General features: G+C 38.0%; 1 protein-coding gene across 3 annotated transcripts in view; it reads left to right on the forward strand.

Moving 5' to 3' along the window:
- Positions 1-4,663: 4,663 nt before the first annotated feature.
- Positions 4,664-17,875, forward strand: part of malt1 (MALT paracaspase 1) — a 51,938-nt gene continuing 38,726 nt past the window's right edge. For 2 of the 3 annotated variants that reach the window (XM_041254448.1, XM_041254468.1), the window contains exons 1-5: positions 4,664-4,773; positions 9,497-9,723; positions 10,282-10,448; positions 11,876-11,997; positions 14,786-14,933. In XM_041254448.1, the coding sequence (XP_041110382.1) occupies positions 9,569-9,723; positions 10,282-10,448; positions 11,876-11,997; positions 14,786-14,933 (592 nt within the window). In that variant the 5' untranslated portion in view covers positions 4,664-4,773; positions 9,497-9,568. Of the gene's footprint in view, positions 4,779-9,496; positions 9,724-10,281; positions 10,449-11,875; positions 11,998-14,785; positions 14,934-17,875 lie in introns of all 3 variants that reach the window. The other variant, XM_041254458.1, reaches the window with a different exon arrangement.

The following is a 17,875-nucleotide window of genomic DNA, read 5'->3' on the forward strand; positions in this document are numbered from 1 at the left end:
TTTATCTGTTTTTTTTTTGTTTGTTTATTACCAGCTACTGTGCAGAAAAAACGAACATCCTCATTCTCTGCGACTGCCTGTGATCTCAGGGTGAGGATGAAGTGTGGTGAGGAGGACTCTTCAAGAGGACCCGATGACATTGCTTCGCATGAACAGCTGCCTGTAACATATTCTTGACAGTACTGGTTTAATAATAAGGGAACATATTAAAACATATGCTTTTTTTTTTTTTTTTTTTTTTTTTAAGAATTACATTTGCTAATTGTATGTGGTAAAAACTAGTGGCAACAAAGAAGAAATGTTTCTTTTTCTAAAAATGCTGCCTTGTTTATGGAGAAGGACCAAATCCGATAGTAAACAAATGTGTAATGTTTATTTAATGTTCCATTGAATCTTAAACATTCATAAAGTAGACTGTGAAAGAATTGATAATAAAAAAGGTGTTATATGAAAAGAGCGGTTCTTTTCTTCATTTATGTTTTATACCAGCTCAAGCTCTTAAAATCCTAAATGAAATGTCCAGTTTGTGTCAATGTCTGTTAATTTTTTTTTTTCTTTACAGTTAACGTCTTTTCAAAATGCTACTGTATTAGCATGGGCTCCATTCCAGATGATTTATGTAACTAAATTAATACTTCCTAGAAATGGGCCAATTTTTTAATGTGAATTGATGCTAGCTTATGGTGTGTCTCAAAGTGTGATGAAGAATAGTCACAGACTTACTGTATACATTAATTTCTTTTCAAAATGATGGCCAATTGAAACTAAATAAAAGAGTCATTGCCCTGAACAGTGGGATACAATAGTTACAGCACACTGATGAAAACGTGGTAAAACACAATAGTATCGCAGCAGTCCGCCTGGGGGCACCTCCTTTCTTGCAGGGAGGACAGTTAGAGATTGTACTACAGGAACAATATGCAAATCAGGATGATGGTGGAGAATCATGAGTACGGGTTCTCTGTTGTACTTTGGCTGCATTAAGCTCAGTCCCTATAGCTGGATGTAAAAAGCAAACTCTAAAGTATTTTAGGCACATAGAACAGAGCAGCTAAAGGTCCATTTTAATAACCTAAGCAGCAGCGGACTCTTTAACTCTTTATTAATACAGCTAGGAGTGATTTTTGACCCTCTTATTAACATTATTACAGAAAAAAAACACAACACAATGAGTTAAATGAAAAATCAGGTTAATACATTTTTGATTACTAAAATAGGCCACTAGTATATTATTTTAGACCGAACTGCTAATTTACACATTGTTGGATAACATGGAAAGAAGTTTGAATGCAATATAAGATACATGTGTTTGCAGGTTTGTACACTGTTAGTTTTCAAAGGAGATTATCAGAGGAGGTATAGTAACTGGTAAATGCTAGATTAGAAGATTGCACTGCCAATGACCGTCTGACTGCTGGAATAAAAACAATCGCACATTGCTGGAGGAATTGATGCGCTCAAGAGATAACATAGGTTAAGCATAAAAGAACAAAGGGCCACACCAAGATAACACCATCTTAGGCAGTGTGAGCCAGAACCAGTTTTCTTTAAGACATGTACAGGAGACTCTCCACAGGGGGTTGCCCAGGGTGATTGAACCCACAAAGAAAGGAGGGTGGGGCTGAGGTCAGTGGCTACTTAATCAAGGTACACTCAGCTCAGCTTACTTCTCTCTTTCATTAAGACTAGTACTGGAGACTTGTCGATCAAGAAAGTCCTGGAGGATTGCATTGCCTACAGTATTGCATTGTATTATTTTGTTCTGTTATGTTTTACTTTGAACTTAAGTTTTGTACCGTGCAGTTTGCATATGAAAGTTTGATCTGTACTGTTTTGCTTTGAGTGTTCTTTTTGTTTTTGTTAAACCTGTATATATTGAATAAACCAAACTTATATCTGAAGAAAAGGACTGTGCACTTATTTTATCAAGAACCAACTACTCACTACTTTAAAAAAAAAAAAAAAAACTACATCACAATAAGTACATTTACTATGCATAATAACATTGTAATTGTGTAATTACATATGTATTTACTAAGTCACTGCTATGTAAATACACTTCATGTAAAGTGTTACCACCCAGCTAATACATGTTCAACAAGCAGGATCTGCAAGATACCATATTTCTACATGCCTCTTTTCCAGTTTGGTCTGAGTCCTGAGGACTATATGTTAACCTCTACAGTCATGTTTTAGTCAAAACTGATTTTCTGAAGATCAGATTGATGAAGCCTCCCAGACTAAAACATTAATTCTAATAATCTCAAAAGGGAACACCATTGTAAACCTTGTACACTCAACATGGATCCCCACAAACTGTGACTCCTCAATACCAGGACAAGAAAGCCCAGTTGTGATGTAAGTAAGCAAAGGACAAAAGCATTCTAATACATGCTTAGAAATATAAAAGTTCAAAAGTGAGAAAAAAAGAAAAAAAGTTGTACCATTTGCTGTGTATTAAAATAAAACTCATAACATTTGAGAACAATATAGATAACAAGGAAATATAAAATGATGTATCATTAACAAGTAACAAACTAATTGCACAATCAAAGTCCACTGATTATATGTACATATATTAGCTGAAAGAGCCAGCTGTCCTATATATACCCTATATATCACCCTATAGAATGAACAGATTTTGCTTCATAAAGTGGAAAGAAACCTGCTAAATAATGTTTTGTTAATATATTCAATTACACACCGCTTTGTAGTTTTCCATATACTTAACAAAAAACTGACCAAATTGAAAAAATTCACATGTCAAAATCCAACTTGAAATACTGTACTACGATTATGGCTTCTGGTAGACTTTTGCAATATCATTTTTTAATTTTATTTATTTTTTTAATACAGACTATGCGTTTACAAATCACAACAAACATCCTGTTCACTGACATACAAACATAATGATTCACAAGTAAGAGAATATATTGTACTTACATCCCTGTTTTTCATCCACACAGCACATGAAACACTGAGTGATCATATACAGAACGCAGATACATTGGTGTCAACATGGGTGCCTGAATCTATTTTGAACTTTTCCCCAAGTTACCTGTTAGATGATATTGTCAACATGTGTTATTGCAGGACACTTAACACCCCAAGTCTATATTAGGGTACCTACATTTTCAACTGGGGTAAACAGCACTGTACGATCACTTATAAACATATTGGGCCTTCATTTCAAAAGCTTAGTAATGTACAAAACTAAGAAACAAACAATTTGCTAAGTTGCATAAGGGAATTTCAGTCACATGACTTAGGCGTTTGATTTCAGTTTTGTACATTAAAAAGGTGTTTTACTCTTTTTTAAAAAAAAAAAAACAGATGTTTATTAAAGACTGGAGTAAACTCGATAAAACCGTGGTCCATTTTATCTTAGAATTATGTGTGGTCAATTTAAAAAAATAAAAATCATTATAAATACTGAAAGATTTTTCGTTTCCTATTTTGAATCGCAAAGATTTCACTTTGGGATTAAACTGTAACATCACTTCCCCTTAAGAAGGTTTATTGCTTTGGTTTATTAATTTTTTTCCTGAAGTCAATTTTGCCACCTGGTGGTAAAATACTGTAGTTATAGATGTACTGTAGTAATTTTTCACATTTTATGTTGCTTTACTATAAATTTAGATTCATCACACAAATTGTATTGTATTGTTTTTACATGCTTTTCAAAACTGAAATCATTCTTAACCATCTTTACTGTAATCAGTTAATAAACAAAAGTAAATGATGTGAGAAAACTACTACAGGATATTGCCACAACTAAGACAATTGATTGCATTCCATTCTGTTCATAGTATGTGTCTGGGCAGAGCTATCTGTTGATAGATTAGGGCAAACAAGTAGCCAAGAAGTGAAACAATGTTCGAGTCATTCCTCCTTGTTTCTTCCTGATAGTAAATTAGATCTGCATGAAACTCAATGTATTTGAAGAACATCCGAATTAGTCACTTAAGACATGTTTGGATAAAGTATAATAAAAACGAAGACGTGACTATGGCTTAGTTGCTTAGTGCACAAAAACAGTTAAATTAATACAGCAAATTAGCATAAAGGGATAATAGACTAATATAAGGATGTGATATTTAATATATAGCGAATTAAGGGTAACACTATCACTCACTCAACTGTTTCTACAACTTGGTATACAACGCCAATTTGATCTCATCAAAAACAGTGGTTTCTGGTATTTTTTTTAGTATCCATTAATTAACAAAGGGGTTGACTTTTTGAAAACTCACAAACACACACGTTTGTGTGTGTGTATGTGTGTGTGTGTGTGTGTGTGTGTGTGTGTGTATATATATATATATATATATATATATATATATATATATATGTGTGTATGTGTGTGTGTGTGTGTGTGTGTGTGTGTGTGTGTGTGTGTGTGTGTGTGTGTTTGAGTGAAAAAACAAAAAACAACAAAAAAAAATTGTGTTCTATCAGTTTTCCTTCCTTGTAGTGACGAATATTAATGAATATGTGATTGGGGAATTAAGTTATACGGTAGAGAAGTTAATAGCATATTGCGTAGCTCGTTGTGTTCACCTAACAGTAGCGTGCAAAGGCACCTGGCACTCCAGCGCCGCATCTGCAAAAGGTCGTGTGCTTTTACGTAAAACAGTATGCATGTATACACTACCAGGAAGTAACTCCCCCTACATTCTCCTTTTTGAAAATACTCAATCACAATAAAGGACCTACAGCACAGATTAACGACGGATTCCAATAGTTGTCTTACCTATAATGTCGATTTGTAAGGTACTGTAAGTGATATGTTTGTTTGTTTTTACTTTTTTATGTTTTAGTATTTTTTTTTTCACGTTTACCTTCTGTCTTTTAAGTTAGTTTTGATTATTAAATATGTATGACCTAAAAGATAAAGTAAGCCACTGTGAAGGAGTGCATAGTGGATAAAGAATGTTGTGCCCATTATAAATACTATTTAATACTTGGTGAATTGTGATATAATTTGTCCTCGTTGTATTATAGATTTAGGAACGAAAATAACAGTGATGCTTGTGTGTTGATTATGGAGTGTAAAGATACAAGTGGGTAGAATGTATTACTTTAGATCGTTGCGGCAACACAATATCAACGTAACAGTATTATTATTATTATTATTATTATTATTATTATTATTATTATTATTATTATTTAGCCGTTGACTGCAACTCCCATGTCTCTGACACCAGATTATATACCGGTAGTTAGATTTATTTAACATTCTGACTGCAGGAAATGTCAAAGTAAATTGACCCATCAGTATTATTATTGCACAATAAGAAAGAATTTAGGCGATGCTTGATGTTATCTAAAGGAAGCGTGATGAGCTATGGGTTTCTGTAGTCTGGGGCCGAAAACGCCTTCCACATATCAGCTCATCGTGTACATTAAAATATAGGTATGAATGTATCTAAGGGTCCTACTTGTAAACAATTTGAATAGTTATTTTGGCGCGTTGTGTGTTTTCTATGAAAGTGGGCATCTCGTGCAAAGCTTCAGAGCCAGCAGTATAAATATCTTTATAAAAAAGGACAGTCAGCCATGGCTGGAACAACCGCTAAAGGGGCTATCTAAAGTTAATACAATGAATGCAAGCAGGCGATTTAGTATTTGAGCGTAGCTACATTGTACAGTAATTGTTGTACTTGTAATTGACAAGGTATAATAAAACACTGAAAGGACAACGGTTGAAGTAAAATGGTATATGTTCAAGTTTTGTTTACAGAAATTAAAAAAAGGCCTCTTTTGGCTTTCCAAACTTGCGTTTTGTCCTTGACCATTCTGTTTGCCTTTGGGAAAAATATGTATGAATGTATGCTTTTAATGTTTAAATTCGCATATCAGAATACCATTAGGCAATATAAAAATACTTGTGACATTCAAGGTTAAAGTATTATTGAATCATAAACCAGAACTTGTATCCCAGGAGAGTAAACTGTGACTAAACAAGCAAGGTCTTCTTTCTCCTTTCTGATCAAGTAGAGCACACAGTAGCAAATGTATAGAGAGTAAAGATTTAAAAAAACAAAAAAACAATTACAAAGGAACTAATTTACTTTAAATTAAAAACGGTTAAATTAAAATTACAATTTCGTAGCAAAAGTTACTTGACCACAGAAGCGACTCAGTAAGATGATAAACTTTTGTCCATGGAATTTCATAAATTTTGACAAATGGTAAAATTTTAATTGAGCCACGCTGGCACTGGCCTATCCCCTCCATTCTTTCCACACTTAGAACATGGATCACCAAAACCTAGAGCAGTACAGTATGAGGTTGGTACATAACTTCAGAAATCTAGTAAAAAAACAAAAACAAAAACATTCCACTCTTGGTGCCAAAAGTTGTTGTTGACATAGTCACTGATAAAGACCACATGCTTTGGCAAAGGGAGATTAAAGCCGGTTGTATTGTGTGATTCTCTCAGTAGAATTCCATTACGGGTGAATATTTACGTTTCAGTGCCACATTATTATTATTATTATTATTATTATTATTATTATTATTATTATTGTTAGTCATTTAGCATACGTTCTTATCCAAAGCGACAAACTAGGGGTGATCTATGTATGGAAGGCCGCCCGGGTCAAAAACGTGTTATTTAGTACGCATTTTAAACATTAAATACACGTATTGATTTGGACAAACAAGATGACATAAAATACTATGTGTTCTTAACATATGTAAATAAACTGCACATTTTCTACATACAGGCTGGTCATTTTACAGTCATGCAGCGTAATTACGAGTTAATTAAGTTACTTAATTAAGAGTAGCCAATCACTTTTGGGATAACATCTTTTTTAATTTCAGACATTATTATTTAATTATTTAGCAGACACTTTTATCCAAAGCGACTTACAGAAATTAAACAAACTATTACAGGCAATAGGTATAGGCAATAGGCAAAATATGATACAGTATTAAAATATGATACAGTATTAAAGTCTGCGTCTTGGCAAGTCTGCGTTAGCATTCGACATGGGCACAGTGGATTAATGTGATATTTTATATTTTATAATGTCATACTTTGTACTGTGATTTTGTAAACAATTGTAAGTCGCCCTGGATAAGGGCGTCTGCTAAGAAATAAATAATACTAGTAGTAATTTCTATATGGCCAGACAAATGAGTCAGAGGAGCCTGTCTGACACACAATATATGCACAAATTTTGCCTCAACAGGCAAACAATCACCGACATCTGTCAAATGCTTCAGGCTGACCTGGAAGGAGACATTCGGAGAGCATGCCGTTTTATTATAGCTCTAATTTACGTGCACCAACGTGCAAGTAGTGTGTGATCTGTGATGCCAGCAACTACATCACAAATATCTATGCAAACTATCGTTGCTCCGCTCCTGACTTGTTAATCCTCACTAATTTGCAGGTGGCAGCTGCATTTCAGTGGGATGACAGTCTGAGAGGCTGGTTGATAGGGAAAAACCTTACTGTAGCTGAGCGAACATTTGAAATCCTCAAAGTGTGATTCAGATGTTTGGATGTCTCTGAGGGAACACTACAGTACACTCCTCAGAAGGTTAGCAATATCATCCTGGCTTGTTGTGTTTTAAACAACTTAGCTCATCGTAATGGATGATGAAGCCCCAGTGTTTGGACTGTAGATGCTGCAAGTGCCAAGCAGGTCAGACAAAGCCTTTTAGACAGGGGTTCACATAACTTGTACGCAGGTACGCATGCGGACCAATAAAAAAAAAAAAAAATAAATAAAAAAAAGCGGACTTAGTTCTTGTTAAGACTCAAATGCATACCGTCAGTATGTTTTTTTTTAAAAGTAAGGCATTTATAATAAAGGCAGCGACAGTAAATGTTTTGACCTCGCTCGCTCAGCAAGTGAAACAAAACAAAAATTATGTAACTTAATTCTGCTTATAGATCACTTTTTTAAAATTTCATATTCACTCTCCTCTAGGCTGCTAAAAATTGTAGCCTTGCTTGAGGGGTTTGGTCATCCTCTTCACTTGGGCTGTTGGACAAAATAAAATTGCACTTTTGTCTTATTTTTTTGGTTTCAAAATACCTTCTGTTCGCTATTGCAGACTCACAGGTGCTCTTCAAATGGAATGTTGAATCCTTATTGGTTGTAACCTTACTCCCCCCACTGCGCTTTGATTGGCAGGTCACATGATTCGCTATTTGATGTGTGTTAGCCCACGCATGAGACCTGATTTCTAAATCATGTTTTTGTGCACTTTCGCAGCGGTTCGTTAACGCTGTAATTTTTGCCATAGCAATAGCGGCTGCGCACATATTTGCTAAATATGTGTTTATGTATTAATTCATGTATGTATTTATGTTTCATTAAGAGTAGTGCAGGGAAAGAATGTTGCCCTCCCCCCAAAAATTAAATAAACCAGGGTATGAAACCAGGATCACCCTGCTCCAGCAGTGTTCCAGTTAGCCACTGGGGCAAGATGTTAGATGAGGAAAAACAGTTGTAAAATGTTGTACACTGTTTGAATAAGTATATAATAAAAATAGACAAAAGAAAAAAACGTTTTGTTTTTGCTGAATTTGGTGGAGCCTACTGTAAATACTGCGTGTATTTTGGTAGAAAAACAAAATACAAAATGCAGAGAAACTTGACAGGTTATACACCAGTCCTTTAACAATCTGGGGTTCAGCAGTTACAAAACTGAAAGAACATCAAGAAAAATCAGAATTTCACAAAGCAGCAGTAATAGTTGGCAATGATTTCATATCTGTGATGTAACAAACTAAAACACCTGTACATCGGGAGTTGGACTCATAGAGAAGGCGTAGGGAAAAAAACAGGCAGAAGCTATTTTTATATTTGAACAACTCGCAAGTATTGCTTATTATAGCTGTACTCTTAGTATGTTTCTTATATTTACCAGCAAATGTTTTCCAAACTGCACTTTAAGGAACATTTCCTTAAATAAGTTATAAATTTGTTGAGGTGAAGCGGGGTCCCAGGGAACCATTTGTGTATCTTTTCACTAACAATTTAGTGAACCCATCAAGCTACACGGCTAGATCTCCCTCTGTTAATCACTAATTGTTTGATTCTCTGTTAAATAAAACCAAGTCCAAGTTATATTTTACTGCTTTTGTGTGTGATGGGGAGGGGGCAAGTAGATTTTTCTAGTATTTTGTCCCATGGATTTTTTTCATTTTGTTGGTGGCCAAACGAGGCAAGCTGCACTTTCAGTGTTCTAACAGAACCTAAAAACGTCATGGAAACCCAGTTTCAGAAAGCTGTACGATATCAGTGTTTGCGCAAGGCCAAATTGGAACTGAGACACAAATATTTAAATATACCCTCCCATATTTTAATATTAATTAAGTTATTTGCATTTGGAAGGAGAATTTCTCTGGCAAAAAAATAGAGTGAGAAAAAAGGTGAGACTTCTTTTTATTTTTCCATGGAATGATACAAACCATTAGATCTGATAAGACAATTTTTATTTATTTATTTATGTATTTTTTTTATTACAGAACGATTCCTGACCCCTGTTTACACGGATTGAAACCCCTGGTTTGGACTCAAGGGTGCTTATTTTTGTTGAGATGTCAGATTCCTACCAGTTTAATTCCTTAAACATAAATGCTCTGAATGAGCCTATCTTGAAGAAACTAAGTGAATTGCTGGACAAGGCCAACAGCAAAAAAGGATGGCGTAAACTTGGGGAAATAGCTGGGAATGACAGACGCTTCAGAGTGAGGTGATGTCTACATGTGACGTACAAAATGTTCTATATTGTTGTCAGGAATGTGTTTTTTAAGCAGTGGTTAGATCAGCATATTCACCTCTACATTGGCAGCCATGTTGAGTGGAGTCTGCAGGTTCTGCCCAGCGGCAATGGAGGTTATTTTAGGTGAATGAAAGTAGTTAACTGGCTTTTAAACAATGGTTAGATAAGTATATTCACCTCTCCATTGGAGGTTAGGTTAGCAGCACTGGAGGTTATGATGACTCTCAATGCAGCTTGGGATGTCCCATATCTATACAGACACTGTCACAAGATTTCTCCTACACCCTTTTCACGCCCATCCCCTAGAGTATTAGTTGCTTCAGGTTAAACAAACAGGTTTCACTCTGTTCCCCCATGTCTCCTCACTATCCAGTTTACACTTTGAGTGTCACAACCCAATTATATGACCTGTGATGCATTCCAGGGCAAGTGCTGAATTTATGTTGATTACAACTAGCTATATGCAAGCCTTATCTGAGAGTTTAATAAACTTTTAATTCAAAGCTTATAATTATTACTCATTTACAGTGGCAATGACATGGAAAACTGTTCCCTCAAAGTGCTTGAGCTGGAGGGCAGCCCATCTCGAAGTTTGCTGTGGCTGCTGGGTGACCAAGGATGTACTGTCAAATATCTCCTGGTGTTCCTTGAGGCAATGGGCCACGTAGAAGCTATCCAGTGTTTAAAGCCCCCAGGTCAGTACTGTACCAGTACCAGTTACCTTCTTAACTTTTGTTGCCAGTACCAGTTACCTTCTTAACTTTATCCCTCCTGTATACACCTACGCATTTTGCTGTTATGTAAATTATATTGTAAAAGGTGCATATTTGTTATAATTGATTAACAAAACGTGACGTTCCTGGGAGAGCCTGCCTGCTGTATGTGCTTACCAGATATGCAGGTAGGTGTGTTCCAACCAGGGATCAGGTATAAAAATGTTTAATTTATTCACCTCAGGGCTGTTGCAAAACCAAAGCCAACTGGGCTAAAGAAGCTGAAATTCGCTATTGTGTGTTAGAGAGAGAGAGAGAGAGAGAGAGAGAGAGAGAGAGAGAGAGAGAGAGAGAGAGAGAGAGAGAGAGAGAGAGAGAGAGAGAGAGAGAGAGAGAGAGAGAGAGAGAGAGAGAGCCTCTACTCTCATACTCTCTCTCCTCCTCTGCCTCTCGAGAACTACTCTCCCCTACCTGCTCTCTCTTGGTTTGCATACCAAAGAGTGAGTAAGCAAGTTGAAACCACCGACAGCCGGGCGAGTAGCTGGAGTTAATGTATTATTGAACAGACATTGCACATCCCACCAAAGTTTGCGTACACTCTGTTGTATGTACTCCGTGTGCTACCATTGCTGGTGGTATCACTTGAGCTGTTCACTGTGCTGATAAGTAAATAAATCATATTTACTTGCGGGGCGTATCAACTTCAACCTCTGTTGAGAATTTCTGCGTTTCACCTCAGCAGTGATTGCACGCATCCACACGGCAGATGGCTACCCTGTTGCAAGCATTAATACCCTGTATCTTTCTAAGCAAGGGATTTAGGGGAGCTGAATTTCAAAACAATAATTGTGTGAATATAGTCATTGTTACAGCTGTGTATAATGGTATTTAAAACGGGATTAATTGAATCAACTTTTTACATATCCACCCTTACTCTGGTTCCACCGCACTCGGATACGTGACAGATTACTGTAATTTAATTTCTGCTTTTATGTTAGAAACTCTAAGAGCTCAAATATGTATAAAGCAGTAACAGCTGGCTTATTTGTTTTTTTTTTTTTTTGTTTTCTCTATAACATTACATAAAAAAACACATTTAGTTAACATGTATTACTTTCTTACTATTACTTACTCTGATTGTTGATAAACAGGTAAAAACTGAAAAAAGGCCTTACTTACAGTATGATGAAGATAGACAGCAATTTGTCTTGGTGGGTCCCCTCTTTGCCTTGATCACTTCCTGACACTGTCGTCTCATTGAGGATATACAGGGTTTGATATCCTCCATGATGGAAATAATATATTATTGTGAAAGCAGTAATCATGGCTACCAATGTAGTCTGTGCTAGAGGACTTAAACACTGTGGAAACAATTACAATTGATATTTGGTTGCTTTGTTTTTTTACAGGAATAAAAATCCTCATTCAGCCGCAGTCTCAGGCAGTGCTAGCTGGTCAGATTGTGAGACTAGGCTGCCATGCTGCAGGACATCCCAACATTCAGTACCAGTGGTTTAAAAGCAAAGAAGAGGTGAGCACTGTACTGGAATACACTTTCACGCAGGAGTGAGGAACGTTACTAGTATAGAATGTTGTTATTAAGAAAGAAAGTGATAGTGTACTTCAGCAAAAACTGACGCCCCCCTCATCTGCAGTTCCAGCAAATTATCACCGGTTTTGAAACATATTTTCCTACTTATTTTCTTTTAGAAGGCTATGCACCTGTACTATTGCCATACACCAAAAAAAAAAAAAAAGCCTTTTGTGGGTCCAGTTCTGAGTGAACAAAACTTTCATTGAACCTTTGATTGAAAATCGCCTATGGTTGATATTCTATAATATTAAGCAGTTTTCCAGTGTTGCAGTATATGAGGCTGTAACAGGGCAAGCAGCCCTGTCCAGTGTTTATTTTTAGAACAGGGTTTCCCCCTCTGGCCCTGTGGAGTCTGTTTTGTGTTTGTTTATTATGACTTATTTATTGTTTTTATATTTATTTATGTATTTATATATGACGGTGTAGCCGTGTGGTTTGGTTTGTTATTGTTTTTGTTTTGTATGTGTTCTGGCAGAGGCGAGTTAGTAGCGCGTCCTCTGCCAGGAATGATTGAAAACCCCGTGCAGAAGGTGGCCATCTTCTGAATTAATTAAGTGTGGGGGGGGGGGGGTGTTCAGAGGATTGAACGAGAGCGGGAGAGGAGAGTAAAAAAATAAGGTCTGTTTTGTGTTCGCAATTTGTTTTGTTTCAACCTTTTATTTTCTGGGCTCTGTAAGCGTTTATTTTTGTTTAAATATTTATTTTTTGTTGTTTAATAAATGGTGCGCAGCGCGTCTTTTTGCAACTGCAGTTACCTGTGTGTTCTTCCTCATTCTGGCCTGACGCCACCGCTCAGCCATTGCCTGTCACAGTGGAGCATCATTACGACATATATAAAAAAATACCAACATTACATTTCTGAGCATCTATAGTTAAATAAAATTACGAATAGAACCCTGCCCCCCACCCCGGACTTAAGTCTAAGTTGTTAATGTAAATGAGGCTTAGAAGAATTATTATGCAATACAAAACCATGTTACCTGACTACATTTAAACACCTTGCCCTCACCCCCCATAATTAATTATGTGGACGTCCATGGGTGTCATGCATGCTGAAATTACTGTCTCAGTTCCTAACTGCTTGATTTCCATTAATTTTCAAGTGTAATTAACTCCAGTAAAACTAGGTCTTAAAAACAGCCAGACTACATAAATCCAAACTGGTGGGTGTATTAGTAGTTAATATTTTGTTTGCTGTCCTTGGTAACAGTTCAAGTTTCAGTATGTTTGAGTGCCACTAGGAAAGGTCATAACAACGGAGAAAATGAAAATAAATAATCATCAGCCAACTTCTGCGATTTCTCCGAAATTCCAATAAACCTTAAACTCTGAAATATAGCAAAATTGGTAATCTTACATCACAAATAACCGATACAACAACATCACAGGGAACTTTGGTGCATTTTTTTTTTTTTAATGAAAGTTTTTTTTCAGTTTCAGCTGCCAGAACTATCTCTAGGATACACCCTTAAACTTATATTTTACAATGGTCTACTTATTATTTATTATTATTTAGCAGGCTCTTTTATCCAAAGTGACTTACAACTGCTGCTGCAGAGTCACTTACAATAGGACCTCAGTTTTACATCTCATCCGAAGGACAGAGCACAAGGAGGTTAAGTGATTTACTCAGGGTCGAACACAATGAGTCAGTGGCTGAGCTGGGCTTGAACGTAAAACTTCCTGGTAATAAGTCCCTTTTAACCACTGGACCACCAGGCCTTCTTGTCACACGGATGTTCTTAAGGGTGATGTCAGACCAGGAAATACACAGGATGAGTCGCAAATGCGCTCGTTTTTATTATAAATAAAAGGTTTTAACAAAACAGAAACAAAAACACTATACAAAAATAAAACTATAATAAAGCAACAAACAAACAAAACAAGTATCGTGCTGGTTTAAAGCCAGCACGAGTAGCAATTGTTACTTTAAAGATCTTACTGTCACTCCGTCTCCTTTCTCCAGCTCCAGCTCTCATCAACCCAACAGGAGCAGCTGTTTCGCTTTTATGTATGTGGCCATCTCCCAATTGGTAATTACTTGATTTATGGGAGATGGCCACATTACACACAAGATTTAGCTGGATGTGGGATTTTAACCCCATTCATGCTGTAAAGAAATAATAACACACATCGTGTTTTAAACATTAAACAATACATTTAAATCATAATACAACAAATACAAAATACACACAGGGGAGAGGTATACCCTGTCACACACCTATATACCATTACAGGAGGATTTTATAAAATTCTAAATATTACAACAGTAAGTCATCACAAAAAGTAGTACAAGAGGACACGCTTTTTATGATCAAAGAAAATGTATGGAATAGCTTACTGGGTAACATTGCTACCACTAAAACACCAGGGTCATAAAAAGCTGCCCTGGGTTTCATTGTGTGGTACAAATGAACACATCTCAATGAACAGAACAGCCTCTTCACATTCACATTTCTCACCTTTCAAGGAAAACCCAGAAACCAATTCAGGGCCAATTATTTTTATACCACAAAACAAAAAATAAGTTGGTAATGGAGACTATAAAAACAGTAAACAGTAGTCTATGACAACTATGAGGCATGTTCTTCCTTGTTTGCTTCTTATCTTTACCTTTGTGTAATTTCCAGCATCTGGTTTTGAAACCAGAATCGTGTTTAAGAAATCTCAGCTGTGCTGAGTCTATAATTATACGTTTTGTCTTTGTTTCTTCCATGTCCTGTAGGTTCCACATGGGAATTCCCCAGAGCTGGTTTTCAACCCTGTCCATGGAAATGATTCAGGCTTCTATATCTGCAGAGTAAACTCTGGAGGATCCTTTCAATTCAGCCAGTGGGCGCAGCTGGAAGTATGTGATGTAACTGCAGGTTATGGTGAGTGACACGCTCCATTAAATGTGGACCTTTAATGTACTGTGTGGAGAAATATTTGACTCTTCCTATAAAAAATAAAAAAACATCACCAAAAAATCAATTTTCTACAGTAGTAGGAATTGGTGTCCTTTTTTCTGAACACCATGTGGAACATTATAAAGTACTTCGGAAGCCATAAAAACTTCTTCTAAAGACACAAAACATGGATTTCTGTTACCCGAAGGACCCTGCAACACTCCCTGAAAGTTTTTTTACATGTATTTTGAAATATGGACAAAATACAAGGCAGTCTTTCACCTGAGTAATTGTATTAATGTAGAGCCTTTTGTTCAAAAACAAACACAATGCATGATTTAGAACTGAACATTTATTTTAAAAATAAATAATACTGAGAACACCTATATTAAAACAACTAAATCACTGTCAGCAAATTCTGATTTTTGCCAACAATGATTCATCTAATCGTCTTGCCATCTTCAGATTAAATTCCCTAGAGTGGAAACTGTTAGGTTATTACCATAACCCTGGTTCCCTGATAAGAGAATGACAACCATTACCGAATGGGAAGAGCCTCTCTGACCGTCAGTCACTGAGCATATATACCAAAGCTGCCCTATCAGGGCCCTGCTGTGAGGGGGAAGTCCCTCCCACCTCCTGTTGAAGAGGGAGGTCCTCACAGTAGCATATCACCATTTTCTTTCAAAAACAGAGGTCAGCTGGGGACACGACCTCAAAGGGTAATGGTTGTCATTCTCTTTTCAGGGAACCAGGGTTATGGTAATAACCTATGGTAAAAACAAATGTCTGACTACCTGTCCATGAAACAGCATTGCATAACTCATCTAAGGAGGCGCCATGAAGGAAAGCCCACAAAGTTGCCTCTGGTAGAATGGGCCGTAATGTCCCCCGGTAACGGGAAGTCCGTCTGTTCATTCGCCAAGCGTATCGCATCTGTCACCCAGTGCGCTAGACGTTGCTTCGATAGGGCCTGACCTGTAGAGCAGGACCTGTAGCAGACAAACAGCTGGTTGGACTGTCTCCAGGACACTATCCTATCCAAATAATAGCACAGAGCCCGACCTAGGCATAGCGTGTGTTGTCTCCAGTCCTCTGACTCGTGCGGGGGATGTCTGAAAGTTTCCAAAACCATTGATTGGTTAATATGGAATGAGGATACCACTTTTGGCAAAAAGGATGGATTTGTTCTTAATGTTACCTGCGAGTCACTTCCAGTGAAAGCCATACATGTGTCATCGATGGACAGTGCATGAACTCACTTACTCGTCTGGCAGCCAATTGGTGACCTTACTTTTCATGGGAGGATGAAGCCTCCGAGCCCCTTTAAGAAATTGCATTGCCAGGAAATGTGCCTCAGGGGACACAGAGTTAGTTTTGTCATGGCACACTGATATTGCTGCCAGGTATACCTTCAAAGTGGACGCTGATTTTCCTGCATCAAACAAGTGATGTAAGAAGGTTAATATCGTCTCAATCGTGCAAGTCACAGGATCGTCACCTTCGGCAAGGCACCAGTCTTGGAAAACTTTCCATTTATATGAGTACTGGGCTCTAGTGCTCGGCTCCCTAGCAGACTGCAGTGTCTCTACTACTACTGTCTCTACTTATCTGGCAAACCTCATCTAAATAGAAGGCTCTGTTCAACGGCCAGACCCAGATGGCTGGGTTCGGGTGCCATAATATCCCCTCCGCTTGGCTCAGGAGGTTTTTGTGCAGAGGGAGCTGCCACGGCTGCTCTGACAATATGTTGGAGAGCAGAGCAAACCAGGGGCTCCTTGGCCATCTGGTGCAACCAGAAAACCTGTACTCTCTCCACCCTGATCCTCTAGTGTCAGGGGTAATAATGTTAGCGGAGGGAACATATACAATAGTCCCTGTGGCCAGGGGCAAAGAGGTCGACTCGTACAGGTCGAAATCTCTCCCAAATCTGTTTCACCTCTTGAAAATGCAGCCTCCACTCCGATCTGTCTGGAGCTCTTCTGGACAGGAGGTTTGCTACCTTGTTGTCCACACCGAGGGTGTGAACTGCTCTGATGGAACGCAAGTTTCTGTGCATCCAGGTCAGGAGTCTGTGCGCTGCGTGGTGAAGGCCCGGTGAGCGCAGGCTGCCTTGGTGATTTATGTAGGCTACCACTGTGGTATTGTCTGTCCGGACCAGCACATGTTTGTGCGCTAATTGCTGGAGAAAATGGGATAATGCCAGGCTCACTGCTTGCAGCTCTTGTGCATTTATGTACGCTTGCTGCCAATGTCCCTTCCAGGCTGGAGGCGTCTGTAGTGATCACTTCCCTTCTGTGAGGGGATCCGAGGGAAGATCTGAGGCGCAGATTGCCCGGACGTAGCATTAGTAGTCCATTGTCTTCCGGCATTGTCTGGACACTCGCACCAGCCGATACCAATCTTGGACTGGGTGCACCTTGAGCGTATTCACCCAGGCTTGAAGTGGGCGCATTCTCAGCAGCCCTAGTGAAAGGATTCTCGAGGCGGCTGCCATCAGCCACAACAACCTTTGATATACTGTGACCTGTAGGAGAGCGTCCTCTCTGAATAGGGAGAGTGTGGTCTCCAATGACTGAATCTTGTCTTCTGACAGTGAGGCAAGTATGCTCACAGAGTTCAGTTTGATCCCCAGGAACACTGCGGACTGAGACGGTACGAAGTTGCTCTTCTGTTGATGTATTGCGAACCCTAACTCCGCCACATGATCTATGACCTGTTTTATGTGCGCCTCTGCGCATGCTTTTGACTGCACACAAACTAGCCAATTGTCCAGATAGTTTAGATCCGAATACTCCGCAGCCTGAGTGGAGCCAGTGCTGCATCCATGCACTTTGAAAATGTGCGGGGCACCAGCGAGAGGCCAAATGGCAGCACGCAGAATTTGTACACGTTGCCTTGAAAGGCGAAGCGCAGATATTTTGAAA

The sequence above is a fragment of the Polyodon spathula genome, chromosome 1 (genome assembly GCF_017654505.1).
Source record: "Polyodon spathula isolate WHYD16114869_AA chromosome 1, ASM1765450v1, whole genome shotgun sequence".
NCBI lineage: Eukaryota > Metazoa > Chordata > Actinopteri > Acipenseriformes > Polyodontidae > Polyodon > Polyodon spathula.